Genomic DNA, 24,750 nt, shown 5'->3' with positions numbered 1-24,750 from the left:
TGTCTCGAAGTCTCTCTTTGCCTCCTCTGTGGGGCCGGCTCCCGTTCCTCCATGCTTCCTGGGCTCCAGCCCCGTTCTTGAGCACGGGGAAGCTTTTCACACCCAGCCTCCGCCTGTGCTGAGCCCCAGCTCGGGATGCTCTGGGCATGTGCACCGTGTGAGCAATGGGGAGCTGGGGGCACGGAAGCCTGGGGGCTGGGGCGCATTGCTGCCCACCCTCCGTCCTTCCTCTTGCCGCCGCCGTCTAAAGGGGCCATGGATGAGTTTGCTCAGTCCCACCTGCAGGCCCAACAAGCTGGGGACAGGCCAGTCCCCAGCACTCACCCAGCCCACAAAAGCGTTCCTTGGGTACGCGGCTGTGCCACAGGACCCCTCACCAGCCACGGTCACCTTAAAAATAGCCATGGCGGGGTTTGAGGCAACAGGCGACCCTTTTGAACTAATTCATCAGTAACAGCAAAATGTTGCTGAGTTCCCTAAAAAGAAAAAAAAAAAAAAATACCCACTCTATTTCCTCATTAACATAATTGCAAACAGAGCGAATCTTTCTTGATTTCATGTAAACAACAGCTTGAAATAGTTTATAATCTTTGCAGGTATCAAATTAAGTTCTTACTTATGGTCTGGAAATTAATTACCCTTGCAGCGAGACAAATGTGAAAACTGTGTATTTTTGACAAGAAAATTAAGCAGCTATTGGGGGAAAGGTAACTTAATCGTCACGGAGAAAATTGTTTATAAATTGGTCGCGCGTTGTCTGAGCTCTCGCCTCCGCAGCCAGCCAGGGGCTGGGCTAGTTTGTGGGCTTGTGTATGCCTCCTTTGGGGCTGGTTTGGGCCATTACTGGGGTTGCAATGGAGGAAGGGTCAGAGGGGCCGAGAACAGGGCAGGGAGGAAGAGAGGAGGGAGGGAAGGAAGAGGGAACCCATGCAAAGGGGTGGAGGAGGGATGGGACACAGTGACCAGGCGCAGCCCTTCCCTGACCACAGAGCAGAAACGGGGACCTGGGCGGAGGGAGGAAGCAGCTCCCTCTGGTAGTCCTGGGAGGAGGGCTCTGGGCCGAGGGGTGGCACGACCAAAGGCCCTGGGGCAGGGCTGTGTCTGGAGCAGACGGGAGGCTGGGCACCTGCCGGGAGGTATAGGAGAGGAGCTCTCAGACAAGGGCGGCAGGGGTGGGCCGGGAGCCTCGTGTGTGCCTGTGGTGTGCCTCTGTCGTGCCCCAAACGGAGGGCAAGTTCGGAGGGACTAGGGCACCCAGTCCTCGGGCTGGATTGGAGCTGTTTGCACTCGCTCACCATGGTCTATCCTGTTATGGCAAACCTGCTCCAACACTCTCTCCCCTTGTGGGGTGTCTCTTCTTCCAGGAGTGGGATTTCTGGGTCGACATCGGGAATATTTACAAGACTTTCTCGGTAGTCAGAGATGTCCACAGCAGGAGTGAGGTCCCCAGCACAGGTGGTGGCCAAGCACCTGGCAGGCTGCTTGGAGGGGTGTGGCCATGGGAGGGCGTGTCTTCCACGCCTGCCCCTCCAAGCTCCAGGGGTCCCACCCCCAGACCCCCACACCCCCATGCAGCCCCTCTCCTTCTCCCCTGCCTTGGCCCCCACCTGGGTACTCCCCCGCAGCAGCCCCTCTGCACCAGGCCCCCTCTGATGTGATGCGCGGCCCAGCGAGGTGGTGAGGAGGGGCCGGAGTGGACGTGCCCATCGGGCCATGGTCCATGGTGGCAGCTCGTGGGGCAGGCGGGGCAGGGTGAGGGCTGCCGGATCCACACCCTGCTTAGCACTCACACAACTGGACATGTTGCACAGCCCGTGTGCACCTCAGTTTCCTCAGCCCTGAAGTGGGGGACGGGAACAGCCACAGGGCTGTTTGGGGGTTGGGGATGCGCCAGGTGGCACACCCAGAGCTGGGACGTAGTGCTCACCGGGGATGACAGGTGAGCATGGTTTTCCAGGTTATGAAATAATTCAGCTGTGGCGGGCAGCAGAGAACGGGCGGGCCCAGAACAGGAGGGGAGGGTTTGGTGTGGCTGGTGCTCACAAGGCCATGACCATGGGGCCAGACCCAAGGGGTAGAAGACAGGATCACACAGCCCAATCTGGCTGCCCAGTCTGGAGAACGTTCCAGAAGGGAGAGGGGAGGCAGGGGATCAGCAAGCCGCTCAGAGTGGGTGCTGGTGACGGGCAGGTACGCGTGGCACCTAAGCTGCTGAGAGGTAGAAGTGACAGCCTGTGGTGGTGGGCAGGGATGGGACCGGGTGGTGGCTCGACGGCCTTGCCGGGGGCTGGGATGGTATATCCCATGAGCAGGACTCTGGAGGCATGCACTCTTCCGCTCCAACAGGACACCCCCAAAAATCTCGCGGTGGAAACACATAAGGTGGCGCGCTTGGCATTCCCCCAGGGGCCCCCACACCCGCCTTGGCCCCAAATGGCCGGCTCCCCGTCTTGCTGGCTGGCCCATTGGATCGGTCAGTGCATGCTGCTGTGACAAACACCACAGACCGTGTAGCCTAAACCGTGGACCCTTGCTCCCCACACCTCTGGAGACTGCTAGTCCGCGATCAAGACTGCCGTACGGCTGGCGTCTGCTGAGGACGCTTCCTGGCTCACGAACGGCCACCTTCTGACAGTCCGCGCACAGCTTCCTCCGGGCACGAGGACACTAGCTGACTAGGGCCCCACACTCTGCCCTCATTTAGCCTCCAAATCTCCAAATACAATCACTGGGGGCGAGGGCTTCAGCATGTGGATTTGGGAGGGACGCGGCTCGGTCCATACCACCCATCCACAGCCGGAGCACCCAAGCGTGGAGCCCAACGTCACCCCAATCTCCTCCCACATGTGAGGCGCAGGGGCCACAAGCAGGAGGTTAGGGAGGGAGACCTGGGGACCCTTGGGGCCATGCCCATGGGCCAGGTGAGGGCAGGACAGCCCCTGCACATGGTGAGGGGACCTGAGTCCAGGCAGCTCCCCATCTCTGCCCCTCCCTGGCAGCACAATGGCCTCACAAGGCCCCAGCTCCCCCGGGCCCGTCACGGGAGATGGAGCCACCAGCAGGGTCTGGGCCTTCGTTGGCCTCAGTGGTCAGGAAAGTGGGAAGCTTTGGGTTCAGGCATGAGACCCCACCCTCCTGCTCACCAGCTGCAGGACCCCAGCCCCCACTATCCGAGGTGGCCCCTTGGGGGCCCACAGGAAGAACGCTGCTGACCCTGGGCAAGCACAGGCACCTGCCAGAGCCCGCAGGTCTGTGTGCGGATCGTCCAGTGACCGGGACAGCCACAGGGAAGGTGGCCTGACCTCCACCCCTCTCGGTGGGGGCCAGACCCCCAGCAGCCCCGCCCAGCACTGGGGCCCAGGGTGGGGTTCGGTCTCAGCTCTCAGCTCCTCCCTTCTCCTGCCTCCAGACCCCAGACAGCTCCTCTGTGTCCCACTAACTAGCCTTGGGACTTGGGCAGCTCACACCTCTCCTCTGAGCCTCCATTTACCCACCGAGACAATGGGGATGATGAGAGACCCCAACTCAGAAGAAGCAGAGGATTCGGTAGGATGGTACGCATTCAGCTTTAGGACAGGCTCCCTCCAGGGAGGGGTTCTTGCCATTATTGCTTCAAGGGGGTCCAGCCGGGGATGGGGGTGGTCCTGTGACCAGCAGCGCAAGGCCTCCACTGAACCACTCCCTGGCCTTGGGGAAGGCTGTGTGGAACCTTCTAGACTAAGGAAGAGAACAGGAAGACAGTGGACCCAGACCCTGGCCCCAGGCCTTGGCCCCCTCCCCGCCCCTGGTCAGCAGGACCGGGGCTCCAGCGCAGCCTCCCAGACCTTGTCAACGTTAACTGCCATCTTGAGGGGCCAGCCCTGGAATGTGGCCCCCCCTTGGATGCAGGTGGCCCCTTTATTCATTAAACCCACCAGAGACACTGGCCATGCCTGAGCTAGGTCACATTTGACCCCCAGCCACCCCTCTGGGGCTCAGGCCTCAGCTAAATGCCCTCTCATTAAGGTCTGCCCTTTGGGGTTGGTGGCTTTGGTGGCCACCCTGCCTAAAAGCACCAGCGCAGGGCCACTGGAGTCCCCAAGAAGTGAGGACAGGCCTGGCAGAAGCTGATTCCCCCCAGCGTGGCACTTTCCAGGGGACAGAGGGGCCCTGGTGTGTCCTCTAGAACCACAGTGGAGGCTCCAGGTCCAGAAAGTGGGGATCACAGAGGGAGGGGAGCACAGATAGGGCTGTCTACTCAAGCCCATGGGCTGGAAACAGTGAAGCCAGGGCTGGGTCCCGGCTGTTCCCCCTGCAGGCCGGGGAGCCGCCACCCACCCAGGTCCTCCAGCCAGAGCCCAGGTCCACCCCTTCAGGCCCCACAGCAGGGCCCAGGAAGTGCCCAGCCTTCCTGGCAGACCCTCAGCATGGCCCGTGTTAGCCTGGCTCCCACGCCCGTGGCCAGGCGGTGGGCTAGGCGGTGCTCTGGGCTCATCGGCTCCATGGAGCCACCCCTGGGCCCCTACCCAGCGTCAGTGTGTCCATGAGACCCACCAGGACTCGCCCTGCCGCGGCCACTGCCCATGAGCAGAAGACAGGTGAGCAGCACAGTCCCGACGTGAGCTGGGCTTTGGGGCACCTGCCTTGTGGCACCCTCAAACCTAGAGGCTGAGAAGAGGACAGAGCTGACAGGGACTGCAGCAACCCCAGCCCCCAGCCAGGGCCCCACACTGGACACACCCAGGGTCCAACGTGGCCTTGCAGGAGGATTCTGGGGCTGTCTGAACTGATCACAGAGAACTGAACCGTGTTCATGAGTCCAGCAGGGCCTCCGAGGGGCCGCGTCAGCCTGCGCGGAGCGAGGGCTTGGCTAGGCAAGAACACTCCTGGCCAAGGGTCAGCCTCAGCCAAGGCGGGGATGGGCCGGGGTGGGAGCCCGGCCGGCAAGCCCTACAGGCAGGGCTGGGAGAGGGGAGCCCAACTGTGTGTTTGGGGGTTGTCTGCCGAGGGCTTGTGGTGCATACAAAGAGATGTTCTCTAGCCAGAGGGGGTCGCAGTGCCCCCCGCACCCTGGAGAATGCTCCTAAGTCCCCAGGAACTCTTAAGCTGCCCTGTGCTGTGGTCGGGAGCTGGAGCTGGTGTACCCCTCCACTGCGCCCCCCCGCCAACCTCACCCCTGCAGGCAGTGCTGATCCTGGGGAGGGCTGAGGAGGAGGTGGGCATGTCAGGGGAGGGTTTGTGTGCTGGGGTTGGGGAGGGGGTTCGGAGGGGGTTCAGAGCAGCCTGCCAGGACTGGGGCTCGCAAGCCTGGGCCTGTGCCCTCTGCAGCCCTGCTGCCGGCCCCTCTCCTCCCTGCCTGCCCCGGCCTGCCCCCCACACAGCTCAGGTGCCTGCCCACGGCCTGCCCCCCAAATGCCCGGGACTGCCGCCTGCTCAGACTTGCCCAGGGAACTCCTGGGGCCCTTCTTCCTCCTGTCCTCTCTGCCACCTCCCCTGCGCCTCTCCCGGTCTCTCTCCTACCCTACCCTCCTGCCCCCAGCTCGGCCCCACACGCTCCCATTTTGCTGCCCTGCAGTCTCATGCATACACGGGGTGCTCAGGGGGCCCCCCCCATGCCTGCAGCTAGCTCCAGCCGCCAATCCCACAGCCCCAAACCAGTGGCGTTCAACCCAGCCCCGGGGCGGGGGGGGGGGGGGGGGGAGCCATCTTGGGTCACCTGCGCTAGCCACCTGGGAGGGCCCCGTTCGTGTGGAGCCCCGGGCCAGGGCAGGGCAGGGCCACGAGGAGCTGAGGGCCAAGGGGCAGGCAGAGGGGGCTGGCCTCCTGCCCGCCATGGCAGTGTGTGTGCCCCTGGGTGTGAAAAAAACCAGGAACTGTTTCTGCATCTTAAATTTGAGGTGTTTTAGGGGTCACTTGGTTCTCCACGATAGCCAGTCGCCAGTCAGAAGATAATGGGGAATGGGGTACCCTGTTCCCAGCATGCCGAGCGCCGGCTCTCCACCCGCAGATGTGACTCCTCTCAGACATAGGCCTCCGTGATGTCACCTTGCAAGAGGGAAACTGAGGCTCGGAGCGCTCCGGCACCACTGGTCATGGAGCTCATTAGCGGCCCACGGGTTGACCAGCGCGCCGAGCGCCAGGAGCGGAAAGCACAGTGGCGCGGTGGCGCTGGACAGGAGGGTGCGCTCTGGCGAGCACAGCCGAGTGGGTGCGCTCCTGGCGGAAGGGCGGGGTGCGGGGAGCCATGCACACCTCGGTTCCGGTCTTTGCACAGGGGAGACGGGGCAGCATCACAAACCAGACGGGACGCTGTTGACACCAGCTGTTTGGGGGGAGAATTAAGCTGGTGCATCACTGCAGGCGCACAAAACACCGTAGGTGAGGAGGCCGTAGACACAAAACTGAAACCACTGAAAAGGCACAAGTAGGAAGAGTGTGTACACACTCTCTTCCAGCCCACGGGCAGCAGACAGAGGTGACCTTTACCATCTCCATGATGGGGCTGAGAGCCAGAAGCAGGGAGCGAGGCTGCAGCCCCATGGGCCCCCTCCCTGCCCGACCCGACTCACCAAAAACCGCAGGTGACAATGGAAAGACGGTTTTTAGTAGAAAAGCACTAAAGGGGGTGGCCAGGAACTGGAAAGAGGGTTCACAAAAGAAGGGTCACAAAGGCAGAAAAGATGCCTTACTCCTTCTGTCCTCAAAGACAGGGCTGGTCAACCACAGCCTGGAGGTCTGATCCGGCCCCCGACCTGCTTCTGTAAATAAAGTTTTATTAGAACAGAGCCACGCCCACTCGTGTAGGATCCGTGTCTGGCCCCCGTGTCATGCGGCGACGGCAGAGTCGAGGAGCTATAACAGAGACCACGAGGCCCTCGACACCTAAGACATTTACCACCTGGCCCTTCACAGAAAAGTTTGCAAACCCTCGCTCTAAGAACCTAAGTGGAGAGATGCAAGTTCGGCAGAAATGAATGTAAACTCTGTGCCAGTGATGCCCAGTTGAGACGGGCCTGGACACCGGCACCCCTTCCAGAAAGTGTTTCAATGACATGTATCAAGACTGCTGTTCCGGCTGGGACCCTGTCACCCTCTGTCCAGGAGTCCGCCCCTAAAAACAAATCCAAATCCTAGTTGCCCTGAACACCCGTTCGTGCAAACTGGTCGATCACAGTCTTATTTGAACAGTGAAAAATCAGAAACAGAGCACACGGCCAACGTTTGTGCATTAGGGACGACTGAAACTTCCAGTGACCCGGGAAAAGGCCTGGTGTACGAGGTGACTCGGAGCTGGACAGGGTGCTGCACGGCCCCTACAAGCAGTGCGCGTGTGTGTGCGTCACACAGCCCCTCACAGGGGCGTGGGCCGTCCCTGCCGTCTGTCTCTGGGGGATGGGCTTCAAGATGCCGGCTTGAGGAGATTTTCCTGTATTTTCCAAAACATTCTGTCCTGAGTGGTTTTTGTTTCTCAACAAGTGGGAAGGAGTAAGCAGTAAACGTGGAGGGGAGGAGACTCTGGGGGGCTCCCCCGCAGAAAGACCCTGGCCCATCTGTCCTTGCTGCACACTGGGCCACCTTGTCTGAGAAGGGCGGTGACCCCGAGCTGGGCGGGGGGGCCCGGGACCCACTCGACCTCTCGTCCAGGCTGGGTCAGGGGCCGGGCATGAGGACTTTTCTGTGCTGCCCGCTGAGTAGTGGTAGCTGTTGGCTTGCTGGGAGCCACTGGGCCTTGTGTAAGGTGGGGAGGGTGCTTCCCCGGGGCTCCCCCTCCTGACCACGTGCCCCAACCCATTCCCTCCACGGGGTGGGCACCATCAGGTGGCTGCCAGGAGAGTACCGAGGCTCAGGGCCCCCTTCAAGGTGACTCCCCCAGTTGGGGGTCCTCCTGTGGGTAGGACCACCCTGCGCCCCCCGGAGACTGATACTTTCCCTAAAGCAGGGCCCAGCCCCAGCCCCAAAGCCCCTCCTAGGCCTTCAGCTTGTCCGGCCTCTGCGCCGGCCCCCCGTTTAGAGACAGGCAAGAGGCCCAGGGGCAGAGGGACCCAGCTGAGTGGCCGCTCAGGCGCAGGAGAGTCTCTGCTCTTCCCAGAGGCGCCAACATTTCCTTGTCCCAAAATGAAGTGAATGGGACAGTGAAGGGGGGGGGGGCAGTTTTTAAATTGCCGCTTTAAGCCATTTGGAAGTCTGCTAATTATTCTCTTGGGGAAAGAAATGCAGGTTCATTATTATAATGAGCTTTGGGCAAATATTTCATCGAGTTTGACGAGCTGCAGTGGCTCCTGAGGAGAGCGGCCTCCCTCTGAAAGGCCTCCCGCCCGCCTCGGAGCTAATTGGCCCGGGGTCTGCCCGGCCCTGTGCTGTTGGTGTGCTATTTTAATTCGCTTATGAAAAGCCCCCGCTTTGATGTCCTGGACCAGATAAGGACGGCCGTGGGGACCAGCGCGGGGAGCGGTTCGTGCCGCCCGCCTGCGAGGCCTCCCCGCCGCCCGCTCTGGGCCCCGGGCCAAGGCGATGTCATGAGGTAACTGCACAAACAGTCCTGCCTGAAAAAATATGCTTTTGTTTCACTAATAAATCTCTCCTTGGAACACTCCCCGCGGGCTCTCGGCTCTCCTTGGGCCGGCCACTGCCTGGCGGGGCCTTCCTGCTCGGCACCCGGCATGGGGTCCTGCCTGGGACGCATGGCCTCAAGGCAGGCCCAGTGCGGCCCAGCACGGTCCCCTGGCCGAGCTCATCCCAGACCTGCCAGGAGTGCCTGGCCGCCCCGGCCTCCCCGGCCTCCCAGCCGTCTGCCCAACTCCGCTCTCTCCCGCTCTCTTCCCTGAGTTCCCCCACATGCTGGCCTCAGTGACCTCTCTGTGCCCCCTTTCCCTGCAGTCCTCAGGGGCCGCCCAGCTGGGGCGGGGGGCAGACCAGGATGTGGGGTGACCTCTCTGCACCTCGCATCTTGGGCCTCCCAGGGATGGCCCACCCCACGGCCTCGCCTGCCTCTGTCTCTGTGCAACCACCTGGCCTGGAGGACAGTGGCCCTGCCGTCCGGGGCATAGAGGGCAGCCCAGCCTCGCCTGCCCAGGGCCTGCCCGGGGCCACAGTGTCCCGCTCTGTGCAGAAGGGGCTGCACAGCTCCTGAGCCATCTTGGCCAGGGTAAGGGGACTGAGGCAGGTACCCTGCCCACCCCAGGCAGAACCCTGGGAGCCAGCAGCCAAGGGATATACAGAGCAGTCTGGGCCCAGGCACAGGGGCAGGCGGCTGGCGTGGCACCCCTGGGCCCGGCTCCCTCTCCCGCCGTCACTCGCTCTTTGCTCCTCTGCCCCAGTCGCAGGAACCTGCCTTAACCCTGACTGCCTGGCCGCCACCCACCTCTCCCCTCTCCAGCTCTCACCTCTGCCCCAGCCCGCGCACCTCCCCCATCACCATCTAGAAGCCCCCGTTCCTGGCCCAGCTCCCCAAAGCCCCGCGATCTCTCCTGTCAGTGATATGAGTGTCGTTCCCAGCAGAGAAAGCTGGATGCGGACCCTTGCCCTCCCACTACCTAGCTGCGCGACCCCGGGCACCCCACGCAGCCCCTCTGAGCCTCGGTTTCAGCATCTGTAAGGAGGAGACAGGGACGCTAACTCCGGGCCCCTGGCCAGGATTACCTGGAGCCCTGTGTGTGGAGCACCTGGCCTGGCGCCCGGCACGTGGCAAGGTGGAAGCTCTCGGTTCCCGCCCCCTCTTGTGGGCACCACTGTGGGCACTGTTGTGGGTTTGTCTTCCCCGCCCACTGCCCAGCGCCAGACAGAGGTTGGACGCCATCTGCTTGGGGCCTCGAGAGCCTGGTGGGCTGCCCCTCGGAGTGAACGCCTCCAGGCCGACGCAGCGTCCGCCCCCCCAGCACCCGCCCGAGCTCCCGCCCCGTCTCAGGCAGGGAAGGTGTGCTAGAGCTGCCGCAGGGGCAGGACGGCGCTCCCAGCATTGTGGGGCTGCCCCCGGTCAGAAATACACCGTGTGATTACAGACCCGGATAATGGCCGTGCAGGAGCAGAACAGGGCACTGTGACCGAGGGGGGACCGGGGGAGACCTCCGAGGGAGGGGCATCTGAAAATAGCTCTCAGAGTTGCTATTAATAGGCTTCAGTGTAGAGCTGTCCAGAGGAGAAAACAAAAGGAAGACCCTAATTTCTCCATAGATGACTACCGTTAATTTTATTCAATGAAAGTGTTTGGATAGATGTTTTAGTTCTACTTGAAGAATTTCTAGAAAATCCAAACAGTACAGAAAGTCAGAAAACAAAAGTGAAAACCTCCAGGGCTTCCCTTCTGTCCCTAAGGATATCCGTTGTCATCCCAGAAACACCCATCTTTAATGTGAAGGGAGCAGCGTTCTGAGACATTGCGTTGCATGTTGCACAGAAAAAAACATGGGTGGATAGACGGGTAGATATATGAACAGATAAATGGGTATGTGGTTGTAGGAGGGGGCAATGGATGGATGCATCCGTGTATCCATAGATGGATGGGTGGGTGGGTGGGTGGATGGACAGACAAACAGACATACCATCAGTAATTATTATGAATTTGATAGAGCTACTTTTGATTTATTCATTTTTCTTCACAAAGAAAAAAAGGTGAAACCAAAATATGCTGAATTTAGATAAACGTTTCTTCACCAAAGGAGAAGTTCATTTCTAAACATCACTTTCAGGTTCATGGTGGGGGGGAGGGAAGATTATAAAATGTGGGAAGTTGGAGTCATTGTGGGACTTTGTGGTCTTCTTTCCACTTCATGTGGTATTGAGCGATGCTGTAATCTTGCCCACCCCCTTTCTGCCTCCCAGTATGAGTGAGTCACGTCAGTGTTGTGGTCCTGACAGTGGTCAGGCCTCTAGCATGTGCATGCCCTTCAGAGGCCCGACTCCCCGCTGTGGGTTTATCTTGATTCTGCATTCAGGTGGCGTCGGGGCTCACCTTGCTGCCCACCCCTCGGTTCTTCACTTCAATTTTGATTACTCTCCTGGTCGGATGAATTTCTTTCTCAAGTGATCGATTCTGGAGGGTCCCATAGTTCTTGCCCACTTCCTGCCGTCCTTCCCTGGTCCCCTCCATGTGCCCAGATCCAAGCCGGTGCCCTGTCTCTCAGACCCCCCGGTGTCCTGGCCACATTCCCTCTGGAGTCCTCCTTTCCTACCCCAGTCTGGATTTAACCTGGGCTTTTCCCCCCAAGGCCTCCTGCCTAGCATCATGCTAGAACTTGCCTTTATGATTATCCTAGGTTGGACTTATTGTCCCTGGATCTCGTGTCTTCTTTACTGGTTGTTTCCTCCGTTCTCTGGAAAAACCTCAAGTGCGTTCCCGGTAAGAGGTGCGTGGCATGGAAGGTAAGTGTTCTGAGTCCTCAGAACGTCCGAAAATGTCTTCATTCAATCATTGCGTCCTATTGATAGTTTAACCGGGTATAGAATTGTAAGTTTCCCTTCAGAATCCTGCAGATCTGTCCCGAGGGCTTCTGGCCTCCAGACTTGCTATGGAGACATCTCATGCCTGCCTTAGCCCCAGGCCTTCCACAGGGCTCTTCCCTATTTCTGTTCCCTGGAATTTTTCTCTATCTACATTCCAGCCTTAGGGGTCTGCATTTCCCAGTGAGGTTCCTTTGTGGCTGACTTTGTTCACTGAGGGTGCTGAGTATCCTGCAGACACTTTAGTCCTTGAGTTCCAGAAAGTTCTCTTTATTATTTCTGACCATGTCCTTCATGACATCATCTCCGTTATCTCTTTCGAATTCCTTTTAACCAGATGGAAGACATTTTAAATGAAACCTCAATGTCTCTTTTCTCTCTTTTCTATTTGTAGGATTATGTCCTCGACTTTACGCTCGTCTGTGACATTCTATTAGCAACCCTGTCTTCAGCCTCCTGTCTTCTTGCTCTCTCACATTCGTGGTCTAATCCTGCCCTTGCCTGGTGGGTGTAACAGTTCCTGGAATCTTTCTGGGGATTCCAGATACATTTTCGTATCTTGAGATCACCTCGCTTCCTGATCCTCTGTCTCTGTTTGGTCAGCCTGGCCTCTTTCATGTTCCGAGCATTTTCAAATGTTTGCTCGGGATCTGAGCATGGATGGGCTTGCCGGCATTTAGGTTGCGTTAACTGTGATGGGTGGGGTGCCAACCGCTACACTGAGGGACACCATATGTCACAGTGCTTAAGGCTCTGCTTCCAAGAGCTCATCTGGAAGCACGGGACTGGCGGCTGGGAGTCTACTGCCGGTGTGGCAGAGGGACAGGATTGAGAGACTCACGTCCCGTCCGGTCCCCTCTACTCACTTGGTGCAGCAGGCAACTTCTTGGCACGGCACTCGGCGGGGCTGGCTCACCATGGCCACAGGCCCCGGCTCACCAGGACGGGCATGGTCCCCAGCACATCTCCATCCCATACTACACACTTCGGTTGTGCCACGGCCTGGCCAGGGGACCCCCTTGCTGTCACACCCTGCCACCCGCCTGCACAGCCCAGCATGGGGTCCTCCCTCATGAAGCCTTGTCCTTCTGCCCTGGCTCACTGTCTGCAGATAGCCCGGACTCCCCACACCCCAGCCGGTGCGAACCCCTGAGCCTGAGACCCTCTCGAGGTTGGGAATCAGCTAGGTCCCTCTCCGTGTTCCCAAGCTCAGCTCCTTGGCACCGTCACCACTCCGTGTATGCAGCCAGAATGTCCTCCTGAGCCCGTGTGCGGGCCTCTGGCGTCGCCGGGTAGGGAGCAGGGACCGGGCAGGGCAGAAGCGCCCAGGTGGACCTACCTGTTGAGCCGAGGGGTGGCTGAGTGCCCACTGGGTGGTCATCCTGCCCATGTGCTGAGGTTGTGGTGTTGGGGGTGTCCTGGGCAAGGCAGTGCCAGGGGTTGGCAGACCACCATTCAGAGGAGAGCGGGTGCTGGTGGGCATGGTGGACGTGACGAGGGATGGCGTGGCAGTAGTGATGGGCTTAGCAGCTGAGCGAGTCCAAATGGGAGAGGCAGAGGCCAACAAGGAAGGGCCCAGAGAGAACCCTGCCCTGCTTCGTGCACGCTCTGGTCTGAGGAGTGGACACCACCAAGCAGCACACCCCCATTCCAGTTTCTCGATGCGGGGTGGGGGTCTTCTGCCGATGATGTCTGCAACCAGCAGAGATCAGGGCATGAACTCGCCAGGAGGGAGGGGGAGCCTCGGTCTCTGGCCCTAGCTCAATGGCTCTTCCTGTCCCCATGGCCCTCCCTTCCCCAGGAGGTAGAGGGGCAGCTGCCTGAGCACTGGGGCCAGAAGAGCAGCAGGAGAGGGGTGGCAGGTAAGACCCTGGGCCCTCGCCCCTCAAGGGTAGTCGGCCCGAGGCGCATACCCCACCACCCCCAGGGGTCCCCATTAGGGTGACCTTCAGCTGTCCCAGCGTCTGTGGTCTGGGCAGTGGGCCTCTTCCCCTATGACAGGATCTGGTTCTGGGGAAACCTGCCCAGACACCCCCGGGGTGGTAAGGATTAAACACAGAATCCTTGCTGAAGCCCTTCCCATGGTGCCTAGCCCAACACACGTGAGCTTAGGTGGCCACCTCAACATCATCTGTGGGGCCACACAGGAGTTAGACCTCCCCGAGTCTCAGTTTCCCCTTCTGCTAAATGGGCCTACACTACAGGGCTGCTCCAAGGACCAGAAGGGGCAACTCGTCTGCAGAGGGAGAGGTCACATGGCTGAGACTGTAACCCTATTTGTAATGTAATCGGAAGAGGAGAGGGTCACCAGCGCTCAGGGCTCGAGTACATTGTCACAACAATGACAGAGGTGCCCACTCCATAACCCAGGGGCTCAGAGTCACTCCGCCAGTGCACGGCACCTCCCACCTCTCGGTCCCTAGCACCCTGCTCCAAAGCTCCCAGCCCCAACTCTGATGGGCGGTCAACCTCCAGCATGCGGGGGTTCAAGCCCCAGCCCTGCCCCTAACCCGCAGTGCGACCCCAGGCAGGGTTCTGAGCCTCAGTTTCCTTACCTGCAGAATGGGGGCGGACGGTTCCAGGTCTCCGCCCTGTGGCGGTCCTGAGAAACAGGGTGGCGCGGGAGGGGCCTCACAGGCGTGTGCGCCATCCTGTGGGCGGCTGTGGGGGCGGACGGCCCCTTGGAGCCCTCCCGGCTCAGAGCACAGTGGCCGCACGGCCCCCCGCCCAGGCAAATCCCACGCCCAGCACCGCGTGCCCGCCTCACTCCTTCCCCAGCTGTGCCCTCCTCGCTGCCCCTTAGCCTGCCCCCACAGGGCCCCCTGCACCGTCCCCTCCTTGGGGAAGCCGAATCGGGCAGCCGTGCCCCTGCACTGAGCCCTCACCCAGAAATCTGGTCCTGAAACCCTACTTTCTATTTCAAGAAATAGAAACTCCCCCCAAAATTGCCAGCACAAAGAAGGCAATGTGCTGACTCCCCTACTGGCCAAATCCCAGAGTGAAGCAGCTTCAGGTGCACCTGGATCCAGGGCCCAGAGGCACAGAAGGTAGCAAATGGCTCTCAACAGCCCACAGGTCATGTTGGGTGGCAGGTCCGTTCTGCTGGGCTGCCTTCTGCGCTGGCTGTGCAGGATTTCCAGGATTGGAGGTCGGAGCAAGGCGACCAGGGGAGTGCGGTGAGAATCCTCCCCCTGGCACCTGCCTCCCCACAGAGGAACAGGAGGCCCACCTCCGCCAGCCGACAATGGAGGCTGAGGGGCTGGAACTTTCTGACCCGGTGGGCCTGCAGGACCTGAGTACAGCAGAGGGAAGTGAGGAGTGTGGGCTGTGGCCCGGAGCCACCATCCCCAGGGCTGCTCTGACGGGGCAGCCGAAAGGCCAGGCCAGTCCCAGCAGCAGGGAGACGGGGCCACACCCCAGAAGCAGGCCTCGTAGCCCAGAAGAGCTGGGGACCCAAGTCTGGAAGCCGCTCCCAAGATGCAGGGCCTCCAGAAGGTCACCAGTTTAAGAAAAAGAGAAAAAAAACACAGGATGCCTCAGATGAATGAGGGGTTTTTGTGTAAGTATATCCCGAATATTTCATACAACATTTTATACTAAAAAAATCCATGGTTTATCTAAAAATCCCAATTTTGATCTGCGCATCCTGTAGTTCGTCCAACACCCCTACTCTGGAGGGTCTCCAAACCCCTCTGGGCCTCACCCCTGCCTCTGGTGTAGGACCACCCCCCCCCCAGCCACCCCAGGATCGGAGCAGAGAGGACTGTGCGGGATGCGGGAGTGTGAGCCATCTGCCTGGGCCTGCACGCACACACTGAGTCCGTGTGGACAGACTTCCTCCCTCCTTCCTCCCTGCCTTCCTCCTCCCTCGTCCCTTCCTCCTCCCTCCCTCCTTCCTCCCCCTCTCCCTCTTCTCTTCATCCCTGCTGGTGATCTGGGACAGGGAGGAGGGTTCTGCTCCCAGCCCCACCCTGACAGCAGGACCAGGCCCCAGCTCCTTGCTGCCTGCCTGGCTGGATGCCACCCTGGGACATACACAACCATCCTATCAGCAAAAACAGGCAGGCCCTGCTTGCTCACAGGGTCTGGACGGTCAGAACTAAGACCCCCCACACACTCACAGGGGTCCTGAGTCCCTGACTGCAGAGGCCAGGGCCCTGGGGGGCCGTGGCCTGGGCCACAGTGATGGACTCACCACCGTTTATGTCCTATGGAGCGGCCCTCGGGCATCCGGCTCTTGGCTCTGCTGGGGGACATGGCAGGAGCCAAGGCCTAGTGCCCTCACACAGGGAGCTCCTTGCCTGTTGGGCTAGCCATCCACAGAGGTGAGGGGCTGCAGTGTGCCCACTGTCCCCGTAATGCCCAAAGGGCAGAGGACGCCCCAAAAGAGGAAGCCACCTAAGCCGTGGGCACCCAGGGAAGGCTGCCTGGAAGAGGTGGACCCTGAGGTCAGTCAGGTTCTCCATAGCCCGGCGGGTGGGTTTACTAAGGTCATCTGAAGCTGAGAAAGCAGAGGTGTGGAGAGAGAGAAGCAGTGCACCCGGGGGGCACGGGTCCTAAGTAATGGGGAGATGGATTTGGAAACATAGCCTCCTTCCTCTGCAGCCTCTGCCAGGGGCGGAAGGGCATTTCCGGCCGACGGGAACAGCGTGTACACATGCAGCCTTCCTTCCCAAAGATGAGGGCCGGCCCATCCCCAGGGGCGCCGGCCTTCCCTCTCCCCCCTACATTCCTGTCTCCACGCAGTGGCCAGAGGGACGTTTCAAACATAAACCAGACCACGCGCTCCTTGCTCAAAGCCCCTTCTTCCTGGAATGCAATCCAGGCGCCTTTCCACGGCCCGTGGGCCCTGCAGCCTCACGCGTCCCTCCCAGCCTTACCTGCCTGAAGCTCCCGTTTGGCCCGCCAGCCTCCTGGGGGTCCGTCCTCAAGGCCCCCGGGCCCATGCGAAGGGTACGCTAGAGCTGGGCCGTGGCCAGCCAGCCACGTGGCCGTTCCTGCTCCTCCCCCAGCTGATGTGCTGGTCCCCCTCACTGCAGTCAGGTCTCTGCCCCCAGAGCCCTGGCTGGGGTGTCTGGCTCCCCACTAGCAATGGAAGCTCCACCATGTCAGGGCTGGTGTGGGACTGTCCCTCCCAAAGCCCTGTGCCCAGGATGGAGCCTGGTGGGTAGCAAGTGCCTAGCAAACTCTGTGCTGGCCTTGCAGTCCGAATGAATCAACCACGAACAGAGGCCAAATCAAGCCCCCACCCCCCACCCAACGTCTTCCTCTTGGCGCAGGTCAACGGGGCCGGTGGGAGTCAGACGGCATCTGTCCCAGCTCCCACGTGCCCTGGGCAGTTCAGTGGGGGCTCTGACCACCCCATAAATGTCCAGGGGCCACTTGAAGGCCACACGATCCCAGGACCCCAGCGCTGGCCTAGCCCACATCTGTGTGCCTTTGTGCTCCACAGTCACTGGGGCTCCTGGGGACCCTGGCTCCCCACACTCACTGGGGCCAAGACCAGGTCCTTCCTCCTCCTCCCCCAAGCCTGGCTGCCTTGGGTGCTTGCTTTCTCAGCAAATGGCCCCATGCACAATGTCAGCCAAGACCCTGAGAGTCACCCCCTTCATCCACCCCACACCTGGTCACCAAGCCCTGACAACACTTCCTGTGCCTGTCCCCGTGATAGCCCTTGATCTGGGGCCATTTGGCCACATGGAGTGTGTCCCCTGTTGAGAGAGGCAGGGACTAGAGACAGGGAAGGAATAGAGAGAAGGCCAGCATCTTGATCCTGGTCTATTTTTAGTTGGTGGCAGACTGTCACTCCAGAGTCCAGTGGCTGCGTCATCAAGGCCTTTTGATCTTCTTGTCATTGCTGCAAGATACACAGGAGGCAGCTGCTAACTGCTTATAGAAAGAACGAAAGCAGGCACACAGGCCTGGGGCAGGGGTGGGGGCGGGGTGGTGTGAGCAAATGTGGGTGGGCAGCGCGTGGGTGGGGAGGAGGAACGAGGGCTGCGTGGATGGGGGAGAAAGAGAAAGAAAGGGAAGCAAGGAAGAAAAGGAAGGGAGGGAGGGAAGCTGATGGATGGATGGATGGATGGACGGACGGACAGATGGATGGAATGGAATGGTGGAGGGATGGATGGATGGGTGGATGGATGGACAGATGGATGGACAAATGGATGGAATGGAATGGTGGAGGGATGGATGGTAGGTGCGTGGGTGGATGGAGGGATGGATGGAATGGCAGATGGACAGATGGAAGGGAGATAGAGAGGGAGCCAACAAGCAAACTCAGTAGAGTAGACCTCAAGCAAGGATTCCTCGGAGAAGGAAAGTGTGGGCCCCGAGCCCTCAAGGCCGCCTTCCCTCCCTGTTCCATTTGCCTCAGAGCAAACCACTCTGTCATACTGCCAAGGCCTAAGTATTGAGCCATTTCCCTTCAGGACTCTTCCCTGGTGGTGAGAAGGTGCTCCCCATCTGCTTCCTAGCCTGCCTGACCCCCTGCGTCCGGGGCTGGCTGGGGGCTGGTGAGAAAGTGTGTGTCCAGTCTGCAGCCCTGTCTCGTACACACCCATGCAAGGGCCCAGGGGACCCCGGGCTCAGTGAGGGGCTCTGTGGGCATCTCTAGGTGCTGAAGAGACATGCTGGGGCCCCTCTGCTGGCCCACAGAGTCAAAGGAGGTCCTAGAGCTCCTCCTTCTCTGTACATCCAGGTACCTGGTGCCCCTTCCAGAGCCTCTGGGAGTGGGGACACAGAATCCTGTTGCAGTGGCCAACCCCACGGAAGACGGGGCCCCCAGGACAGCCTGGCCCGCCAGCACCGTCACATGGCACTGGCACCATCAGGCCCCCCAGTCCCAGGCCAGCACAAACAAAAGAGAGGCCCAAGCCTTTCCCTGGAGACCCCCCACCCCCACCCCTGCGCCAGCCGAAAAGGAGCAGGAGGTGCTGAAGGACCCGCTCGGGAAAGAGTAGGGGAAGAGAAGGAGCACCCAAGGCCCCGGGCTGAACTACCCCCACCCCCTCCCGCCAGACTCCCCCGGAACTCTGAGGCCCCACCCTCAGCCGGGGCAGGCTGCTCAGGGGTCTCCAGGCCGTACCCAACAGCTGCCTGTGCTGAGTCACCCCGCACCTGTTGGGGGCGGGGGGTGGCAGGCCTGGGGGGCTGGACCAGCTGGACACATTCCCTGGCAGGCAGCCCCTGGCACTGGGGGGCCAGGGTGTGCACACAGCCCTGGGTGAGGGTCGCCCGTGCAAGATGAATGTGGACAGCTGGTGGCCTGGCCTGGAGAGAGCAATGAGGCCCGAGGCCCTTCGGCGCGTCCCCTCCCAGCACGTCCTGTCTCGGGGAGTGAGACTGGATCTCCCTGTTCTGGGGGCGCCCCCCGTGCCACATATGGCACTGAGAGGGTGCACAGACATGGCGTGCGGCAGGCTCGCACATAGCCTGAGAAAGTGCCACGGCCACAAAGACAGCCGGTGGGCCAGGAGCCCCCAGAATCAGGCCTGGGAAGGCGGGCCGTAGAGGGCAGACTGGCGAAGATTGAAAAGGAGAGTAGTGCTCAGTGCTGGTGATGATGAGAGCACCCGGGGCTGTCCTGCCTGTCTGGGGAGGCTTTCGATGGCCATCAGAATGGGGGTTCGGCTGGCCCTTCGGCCCCGCAATCACCCTTCCAAGAATGGCTCCCAGAGAGCCAGGCCCTGGTGTAGGACAGGCCCCCGGGCCGTTCCCTGCGGTCCTGGAGCAGGACCGGCGAGCCACCGTGGTAGGACCATGCTGAGACTCCAGCATGTCGGTGGAGGGGTGCACTCACCCGAGGGGGGCCGCGGGGCCGTGGCTCCCGGGACGGGCTGCGCACTGCCGCTGGGAGCCCTCGCCACCCGCTCATCCCTCAGGCGTGCCGCACTCTCAGAGGCCCCCTGGGACCCCCAGGTACCCTCTGCCATTCTCGGAATGTGACTGCCTTGGTTATCGCGTCTCTCCCCCAACTCCAGGATGCCCCCCAAGCACCACAGACTTTGCTCCGCACACCTCGCCCCGTGCGCAGCCCCTGACACACTGGGCCATGTGTGCTTGTGAGCTACGGCCTGACCCCAGGAGGGGCTGCCCCTCTGCCTCTGGAAGTCGCCCCCGAAACCGAGCTGTCCCCATACCGTAAGCACATGGAGGTCCAAGGCTGAGCGGGGTGCTCTCGGGGCAGCGGAGCCCAGCGGCTTTCTGCACGCCCCGTGCTGGCCCCGGGGGTGGGAGCACTGTGCCCGGCCTCGTCACTGCAGGGGCCCAGGCCACGGCGCCACCCGAGCACGCTCCCTTCCAAGGGTTAACGCACGAACTCCTTAGGCAGCAGTGCGTTTGCATCTCACATGAAAATGTTTTTGCAGCAGGCCCGGATGCCAGCATTTTTGTGGTCACAGTCAGATGTTTTTAACTACATTGGACAGAACCCACGACGGCTCTTTCCGTGGCTTCAGCCAGTTTCTGAGCGCTACCTTGAACCCCCGTCATACCCCAGGACCAGGGCCGTGTCGGCGCCCCCCCCCCAGCCTTGTACAGACTCCAGTGGCCCAGAGTGAAGCTGACCCCACCGTGGCAGCCGCCCCTGCCGGCGGGACCCCTTTGGATCCCGGCTGAGCCGGCCAGCCCTCCCTGCACTCCCTCCACCCGCCCCGGGGAAGAGCGGGTTCCCCACTTTCAGTTCCTGGTGCCTTCCCAAGGCCCAGCCGGGGGTCTGTGGCCACGGGGTAGAGCCCGGGGCATCAAGTGGGGCTGTCCCAGCTCCACAAAGGCCGTGGGAGCTTCTGTGGGGGGGGGGGGGACAGGTGGCAGAGCCACGCTCAGGGCCAGTCCTTCCCACGCAGGGTCCAGAGCAGAGGCGGAGCAAGGCACTTAAGGAAACTCGAATCCTTGGGACGTGCTGCTCAGAGTTCCGACCGTGGGTCGTGGGTTCGTGGTCTGAAGAGTCTCAGGAAACTTCTGGGACACTTTCCCTTCCCCACTGTGCCCCACTCCCTCAGCTTTGTGCAGAACATGCTTATCTGTGTGTTAAATGCCCTGAGAAGGCCCGCAGGAGGAGAACCTACTTTAACTGTTTGCTGTTCCCGAACGACTATCACTCACAAACCGTGTATTCTCTCTTTCTGGCACATACACAGTAACATCTAAGTGAGTAGCTTGTCGGGGAAGTTGCAGGACTGTCAAAAATACACGCAGTCACCCCCGTCTCCAGGCTGTTTCCCACGCTGAGGGAGCCCAGCCTCTCTTGTCCCCCAGAGCGGGACCCGCGTGTGCTGAACCCTGCTTCCGCCTGACATCTGCATTCGCATGCCCCCTCAGTGTGCGGACCCCAGGGCTGCCCAGGAGTGCTCAGAGAGGCAGGCCACGGCCTTTCTCAGATGGACAAGCTGGTGGCATGTCTGAGCCTGATGCTGGGGGCCGTCATCAGACGTCACCACTGTGGAGAGGGGCCCAGAGGGACCCCCATTGTCCCTTCTCCTGCACCGGGTCCCCTGTGGTCGCCACGGCCCACACTTGTGCACACAGCTCAGGCGCCGTGACATGGCCCCCGGGGGGGCCCACCCTGAGTCCAGTTGTTAGCAGCCCAGCTGCTGAGCCCCCACCCCGGCCCACCTGTCAGGCCACAGGTCCTCAGCACCAGCTGCCCGGAGCCCCCCTCCCCAGGCCTTCCCCCAAGCCCGCCAGGCCTTGCACTCAGCTGCCGCCACGGCCCGCACCACACCCGCCCCAACAGGCGTCCCTCCGGCTGACCCCGGGTCAGCAGACTTGTGTTGGTGTGGGTGGCAGCAGCCCACTTGCCACTTCAGAAGGCAGGTGGCGTGAGGGGCCCAGCCTCCAGCCGAGTCATGCAGCCCCCGCCCCAGCCCCGCAGGCCCCCACCTCGTTATGCTCCCCATCCCAGCCTGGACGGGGTCAGGCCTCTCCCGTCCCTTTGAAAAGACCAGCCAGAGAGTTTCTGCCCAGCTGGACCCAGGAGTGTCCTCTCCTGGGCCTCGCTCATTCCCGTATTCATTCATTCATTCAGCCAGCATGCATTGCATGCTCCAGGCATCAGTGGCGGGCAAGATCACGGGGGTCCCGGCCCCCAAGGGCTGTGACCTGTTAGGGAGGACAGACAGGAATCAGGGAAACACGAGTGAGCAAGACAAACTTCTGATAACAATAAGAATGTGGGGGGCTCTGATAGAGGGGCCTACCGGAGGCCCAAGGGTGTCTCTCAGGAGCTGAGGCCAACATGACAAGAGGGAGCCAGCCTGGCAGAGACCAGGCAGAGGAAAGAGCAGGTTCAAAAGCCCTGGGATAGGAATGCAGGGCCTGGGGCCTTTCCCGGAGAGGTCCCAGACCCTGTCCTCCTGGTTCCTTTGAGGATGGGCTTCTCTCCAGCCTGGCTCCGCCCATGTCTCCTGAGTGCCAGCCAGGTACCCGCAAGGGTCTGCGGCTGTGGGGTGCACGGCCCAGGGGCGCTTGGGGGGGGGTGGGTCTCGCTAGACTAGCAGGTGCTCAAGTCCACGGTGAAGCCGTTTGGTGGGGGCTCCCAGGGAAGCATTCCTGACCTTCTTGTGCCAGAACCCTAAACTCTCTATCCCCTGAGAGGTCATCCGAATGCCAACCTATATCCATGGGTTGGTTCAACTCGGGAACACCTGAAGTCCTGCACCTGCAGATCCTGGGGACCCTCCGCTCCCATCCACCTCAGCTCGCTAAAGCAGGGAGGCTGGGGTCTCAGGCATCACCACTGGCTGCCTCCTATCCTCTCCCATCCCACTGTGCACCCATCCCTCTGCCCCTCCCATCCCAGGGGCACACCCCATCTGTGCAAGAACCATGGTTGGCGGGGAAGGTTGTACACAGCCGTGTGGAACTACAGTAACACGAGATCGACGCCGCAGGGGCTCCCCAGGTGCCTGCCATGCGCCTGGCCCTGAGTTGGGGGCTGAGGGGATGCAGACAAACAACACACCAGAGTACAAGCGAGGGCAGACAGGGCTGGCACAATCGGGGTGGGCTGGGAGCTCGGGCACGGGAGTCACAGCCCAGAACCCATCGGCCCACAGCGGGAGTGGAAGTCAGGTTGAAAACACACCTGAGCCAGGAGCGGGGCCAAAGCAGACCGCGTGAGCTAGTGTGTTGCTCAGCTTCCAGGGTTGAGCTGGCCTTGCATTCTAGAAGCACCTCTGAGCCTCCAGATCCTGTCTGCTGTGTTAAAATGTTGCTGCGGTGATGGGGTGGGGGGGCGGGTGTCGTCTGTGTTTGCAGCTGGCTTTGGCCAGGTTTGGCGCCTGGTTTTATCTCCTATGTTAGGCGATGCTCCGGCTTTCCTGTACACTGGGACACTTTGCATGGGATCCATGTTTGGCGCTTCTTTGGAAATCACCCCCAAAAACTGGGCTTGAGCCCGTCTGGAGGAGGGGAAGTGACTATCATTTCTTCTCTTCCAGGGGCCTTCAGTTTTTGGGATTTTCTCCTCTGTTAGCCACTTTGGGTAATTTTTCCTTAAATAGGGATCCGTCCCATCAAGTCTTTAGTTTTATAGGACATGATGTATTCAACTCACTCTGCATCTAGAGTTGCTCCCCGGCTCTGTTCCTAATTCTTTGTTACTTGCTTAATGCTTATGTGTGTTATTGGCTCTCCACATAACTAGCATTTGTTTTTACTGGTTGATTCTGTTTTCATAAAAAGTTTTCTGTTCTGCTAATATCATCCTTTATCCTCTCTTGTTTTTTCTTCACAATTATTTTGGTGTTCTCCCTCTACCTCCTTGAGTTGAAGCTTATCCTTAACCTTTCTGATTTTCTAAAATGCTATCAATATTCCTCTGAATACCCTTTTGGCAGCATCCCACGGGTTTCTTTTATTTTTTTTAAGAGTTTATTTATTTATTTGACAGAGAGAGACATAGCAAGAGCAGGAACACAAGCAGGGGGGAGTGGGAGAGGGAGAAGCAGGCTTCCCACGGAGCAGGGAACCCAATGCGGGGCTCGATCCCAGGACCCATTCCTATCCCAGGGATCATGACCTAAGCCAAAGGCAGACGCTTAACAACTGAGCCACCCAGGTGCCCATCCCACAGGTTTCTATATGTTATAACTCTTGTTGTGGATCTTTCCAGATGGATTTAATTGTTATTTTATTTTCTCTTTATCCAAAGCATCATTTAGAACTGCATCTTGTAAAGCTCCTTGGGTATCAGTCTTGTCTCTCCCTTTTGGTTATTAATGTCCCATTTTACTTCAAAGTATGGACTCTTGGAAATGCATGGACTATTCCTTGGGGGCCTGAGGAGGTCGTTTCTGTGACCTTTCTGTGCACGTGTGGAGGCTGGTTTGCCGACTGACTTGGACGTGTTCGCGGAGGCACTCAGTTCCTCCACATCCTCGTTTTGTTTGTTTGTTTTCCCCACTGTGGTTTGTCAGCTTCTGACGAGGGCGCCATAGCTGCCAACAGCATTGTGGATCTCCTGATGACGTGTTGGTTTTGTTTGATCTCTCCCGCTCCGCACTCCGGGTGCACATGGGTCCTCCCCACGGATCTGGGCAACGGGCTCTGTTCCTCGCTAGGTTGGCCCCTCTCCCTGTCTCTCTCTCTGGAACCTCAGCCTCTGGGGCCCTCACCCTTCCCCGCTCACTGCTCATACCCTGCTCCGTCGCCACTTTCTCAGACAGGGTCCTCGATCCCTTTCTGTTTGCAGACGCCCAGCCCTTCGGCCTCTCTGAGGACATCAGATCTAATCTGAAGGCCGGTTTGGCTCACCCTCCTCGGGTGTGAGGTCACCCCTGCAGCGTGGCTCTTGCCCCACAGGGAGGGTCGGTCTCCCCAGTGTTTGGTGACTCCTCATCTCAGGAGGTGAGACCCTGTCACTCGGGAGGTGGTTACAATGTGAGCATTGGAGTCTGAGGCTGCCTCTGCCTCTCAGCACATGTAAAGGCCTCCTGCAGGGCAGGAGTATGGATAGAAAGGTGACCGAGGGCCAGGCGGGGCAAGTCTGGGGGCACACAGTGAGAATCCTGCACCTTGGGTCTTCACACCAGCCCCAACAGAAACTCTGGAAAGGTTTCAGGGGTGGTCGTTTTGTGCTCAGAATCATTGCTCTGGCAGCAGGGGTCAGGGGACACACAGGGGCTGGCCAGGTTGGCTCAGAGGGGATGGGAGGTCATCAGACCTGGGCCAGAGCAAAGGAGGACAGGTAGAGAGCCTAGGGGACACCAAGGAGGAGTGGTCTGCAGAAGAACCCTGGGAAGGTAGGAATCGTGCTGACTTCCACCCCCATGGCCACCAACAGTGTCCCCTGCCCTTATTGTCATTCTAGCCTGTTCATGGTGGCTTCTGAAG

The 24,750-nt window shown here is 60.2% G+C and overlaps 1 protein-coding gene across 8 annotated transcripts in view; it reads left to right on the top strand.

Annotated features, from left to right (window-relative positions):
* The window catches only part of KCNQ1 (potassium voltage-gated channel subfamily Q member 1), a 320,398-nt gene that overhangs the window by 270,730 nt on the left and 24,918 nt on the right, over nucleotides 1–24,750 (top strand). For 2 of the 8 annotated variants that reach the window (XM_027579588.2, XM_027579583.2), the window contains one exon: nucleotides 11,232–11,337. The exons of 5 other annotated variants lie outside the window; for them this stretch is intronic. In XM_027579588.2, coding sequence (XP_027435389.1) covers nucleotides 11,232–11,337 — 106 coding nt within the window. Of the gene's footprint in view, nucleotides 1–11,231; nucleotides 11,338–24,750 lie in introns of those variants that run through there. One more of the 8 variants, XM_027579582.2, reaches the window with a different exon arrangement.

The sequence above is a fragment of the Zalophus californianus genome, chromosome 11 (assembly GCF_009762305.2).
Source record: "Zalophus californianus isolate mZalCal1 chromosome 11, mZalCal1.pri.v2, whole genome shotgun sequence".
NCBI classification, from domain to species: Eukaryota; Metazoa; Chordata; class Mammalia; order Carnivora; family Otariidae; genus Zalophus; species Zalophus californianus.
The sequence above is the reverse complement of the archived record's forward strand: the minus strand, read 5'-3'. Positions and strand labels throughout refer to the sequence as shown.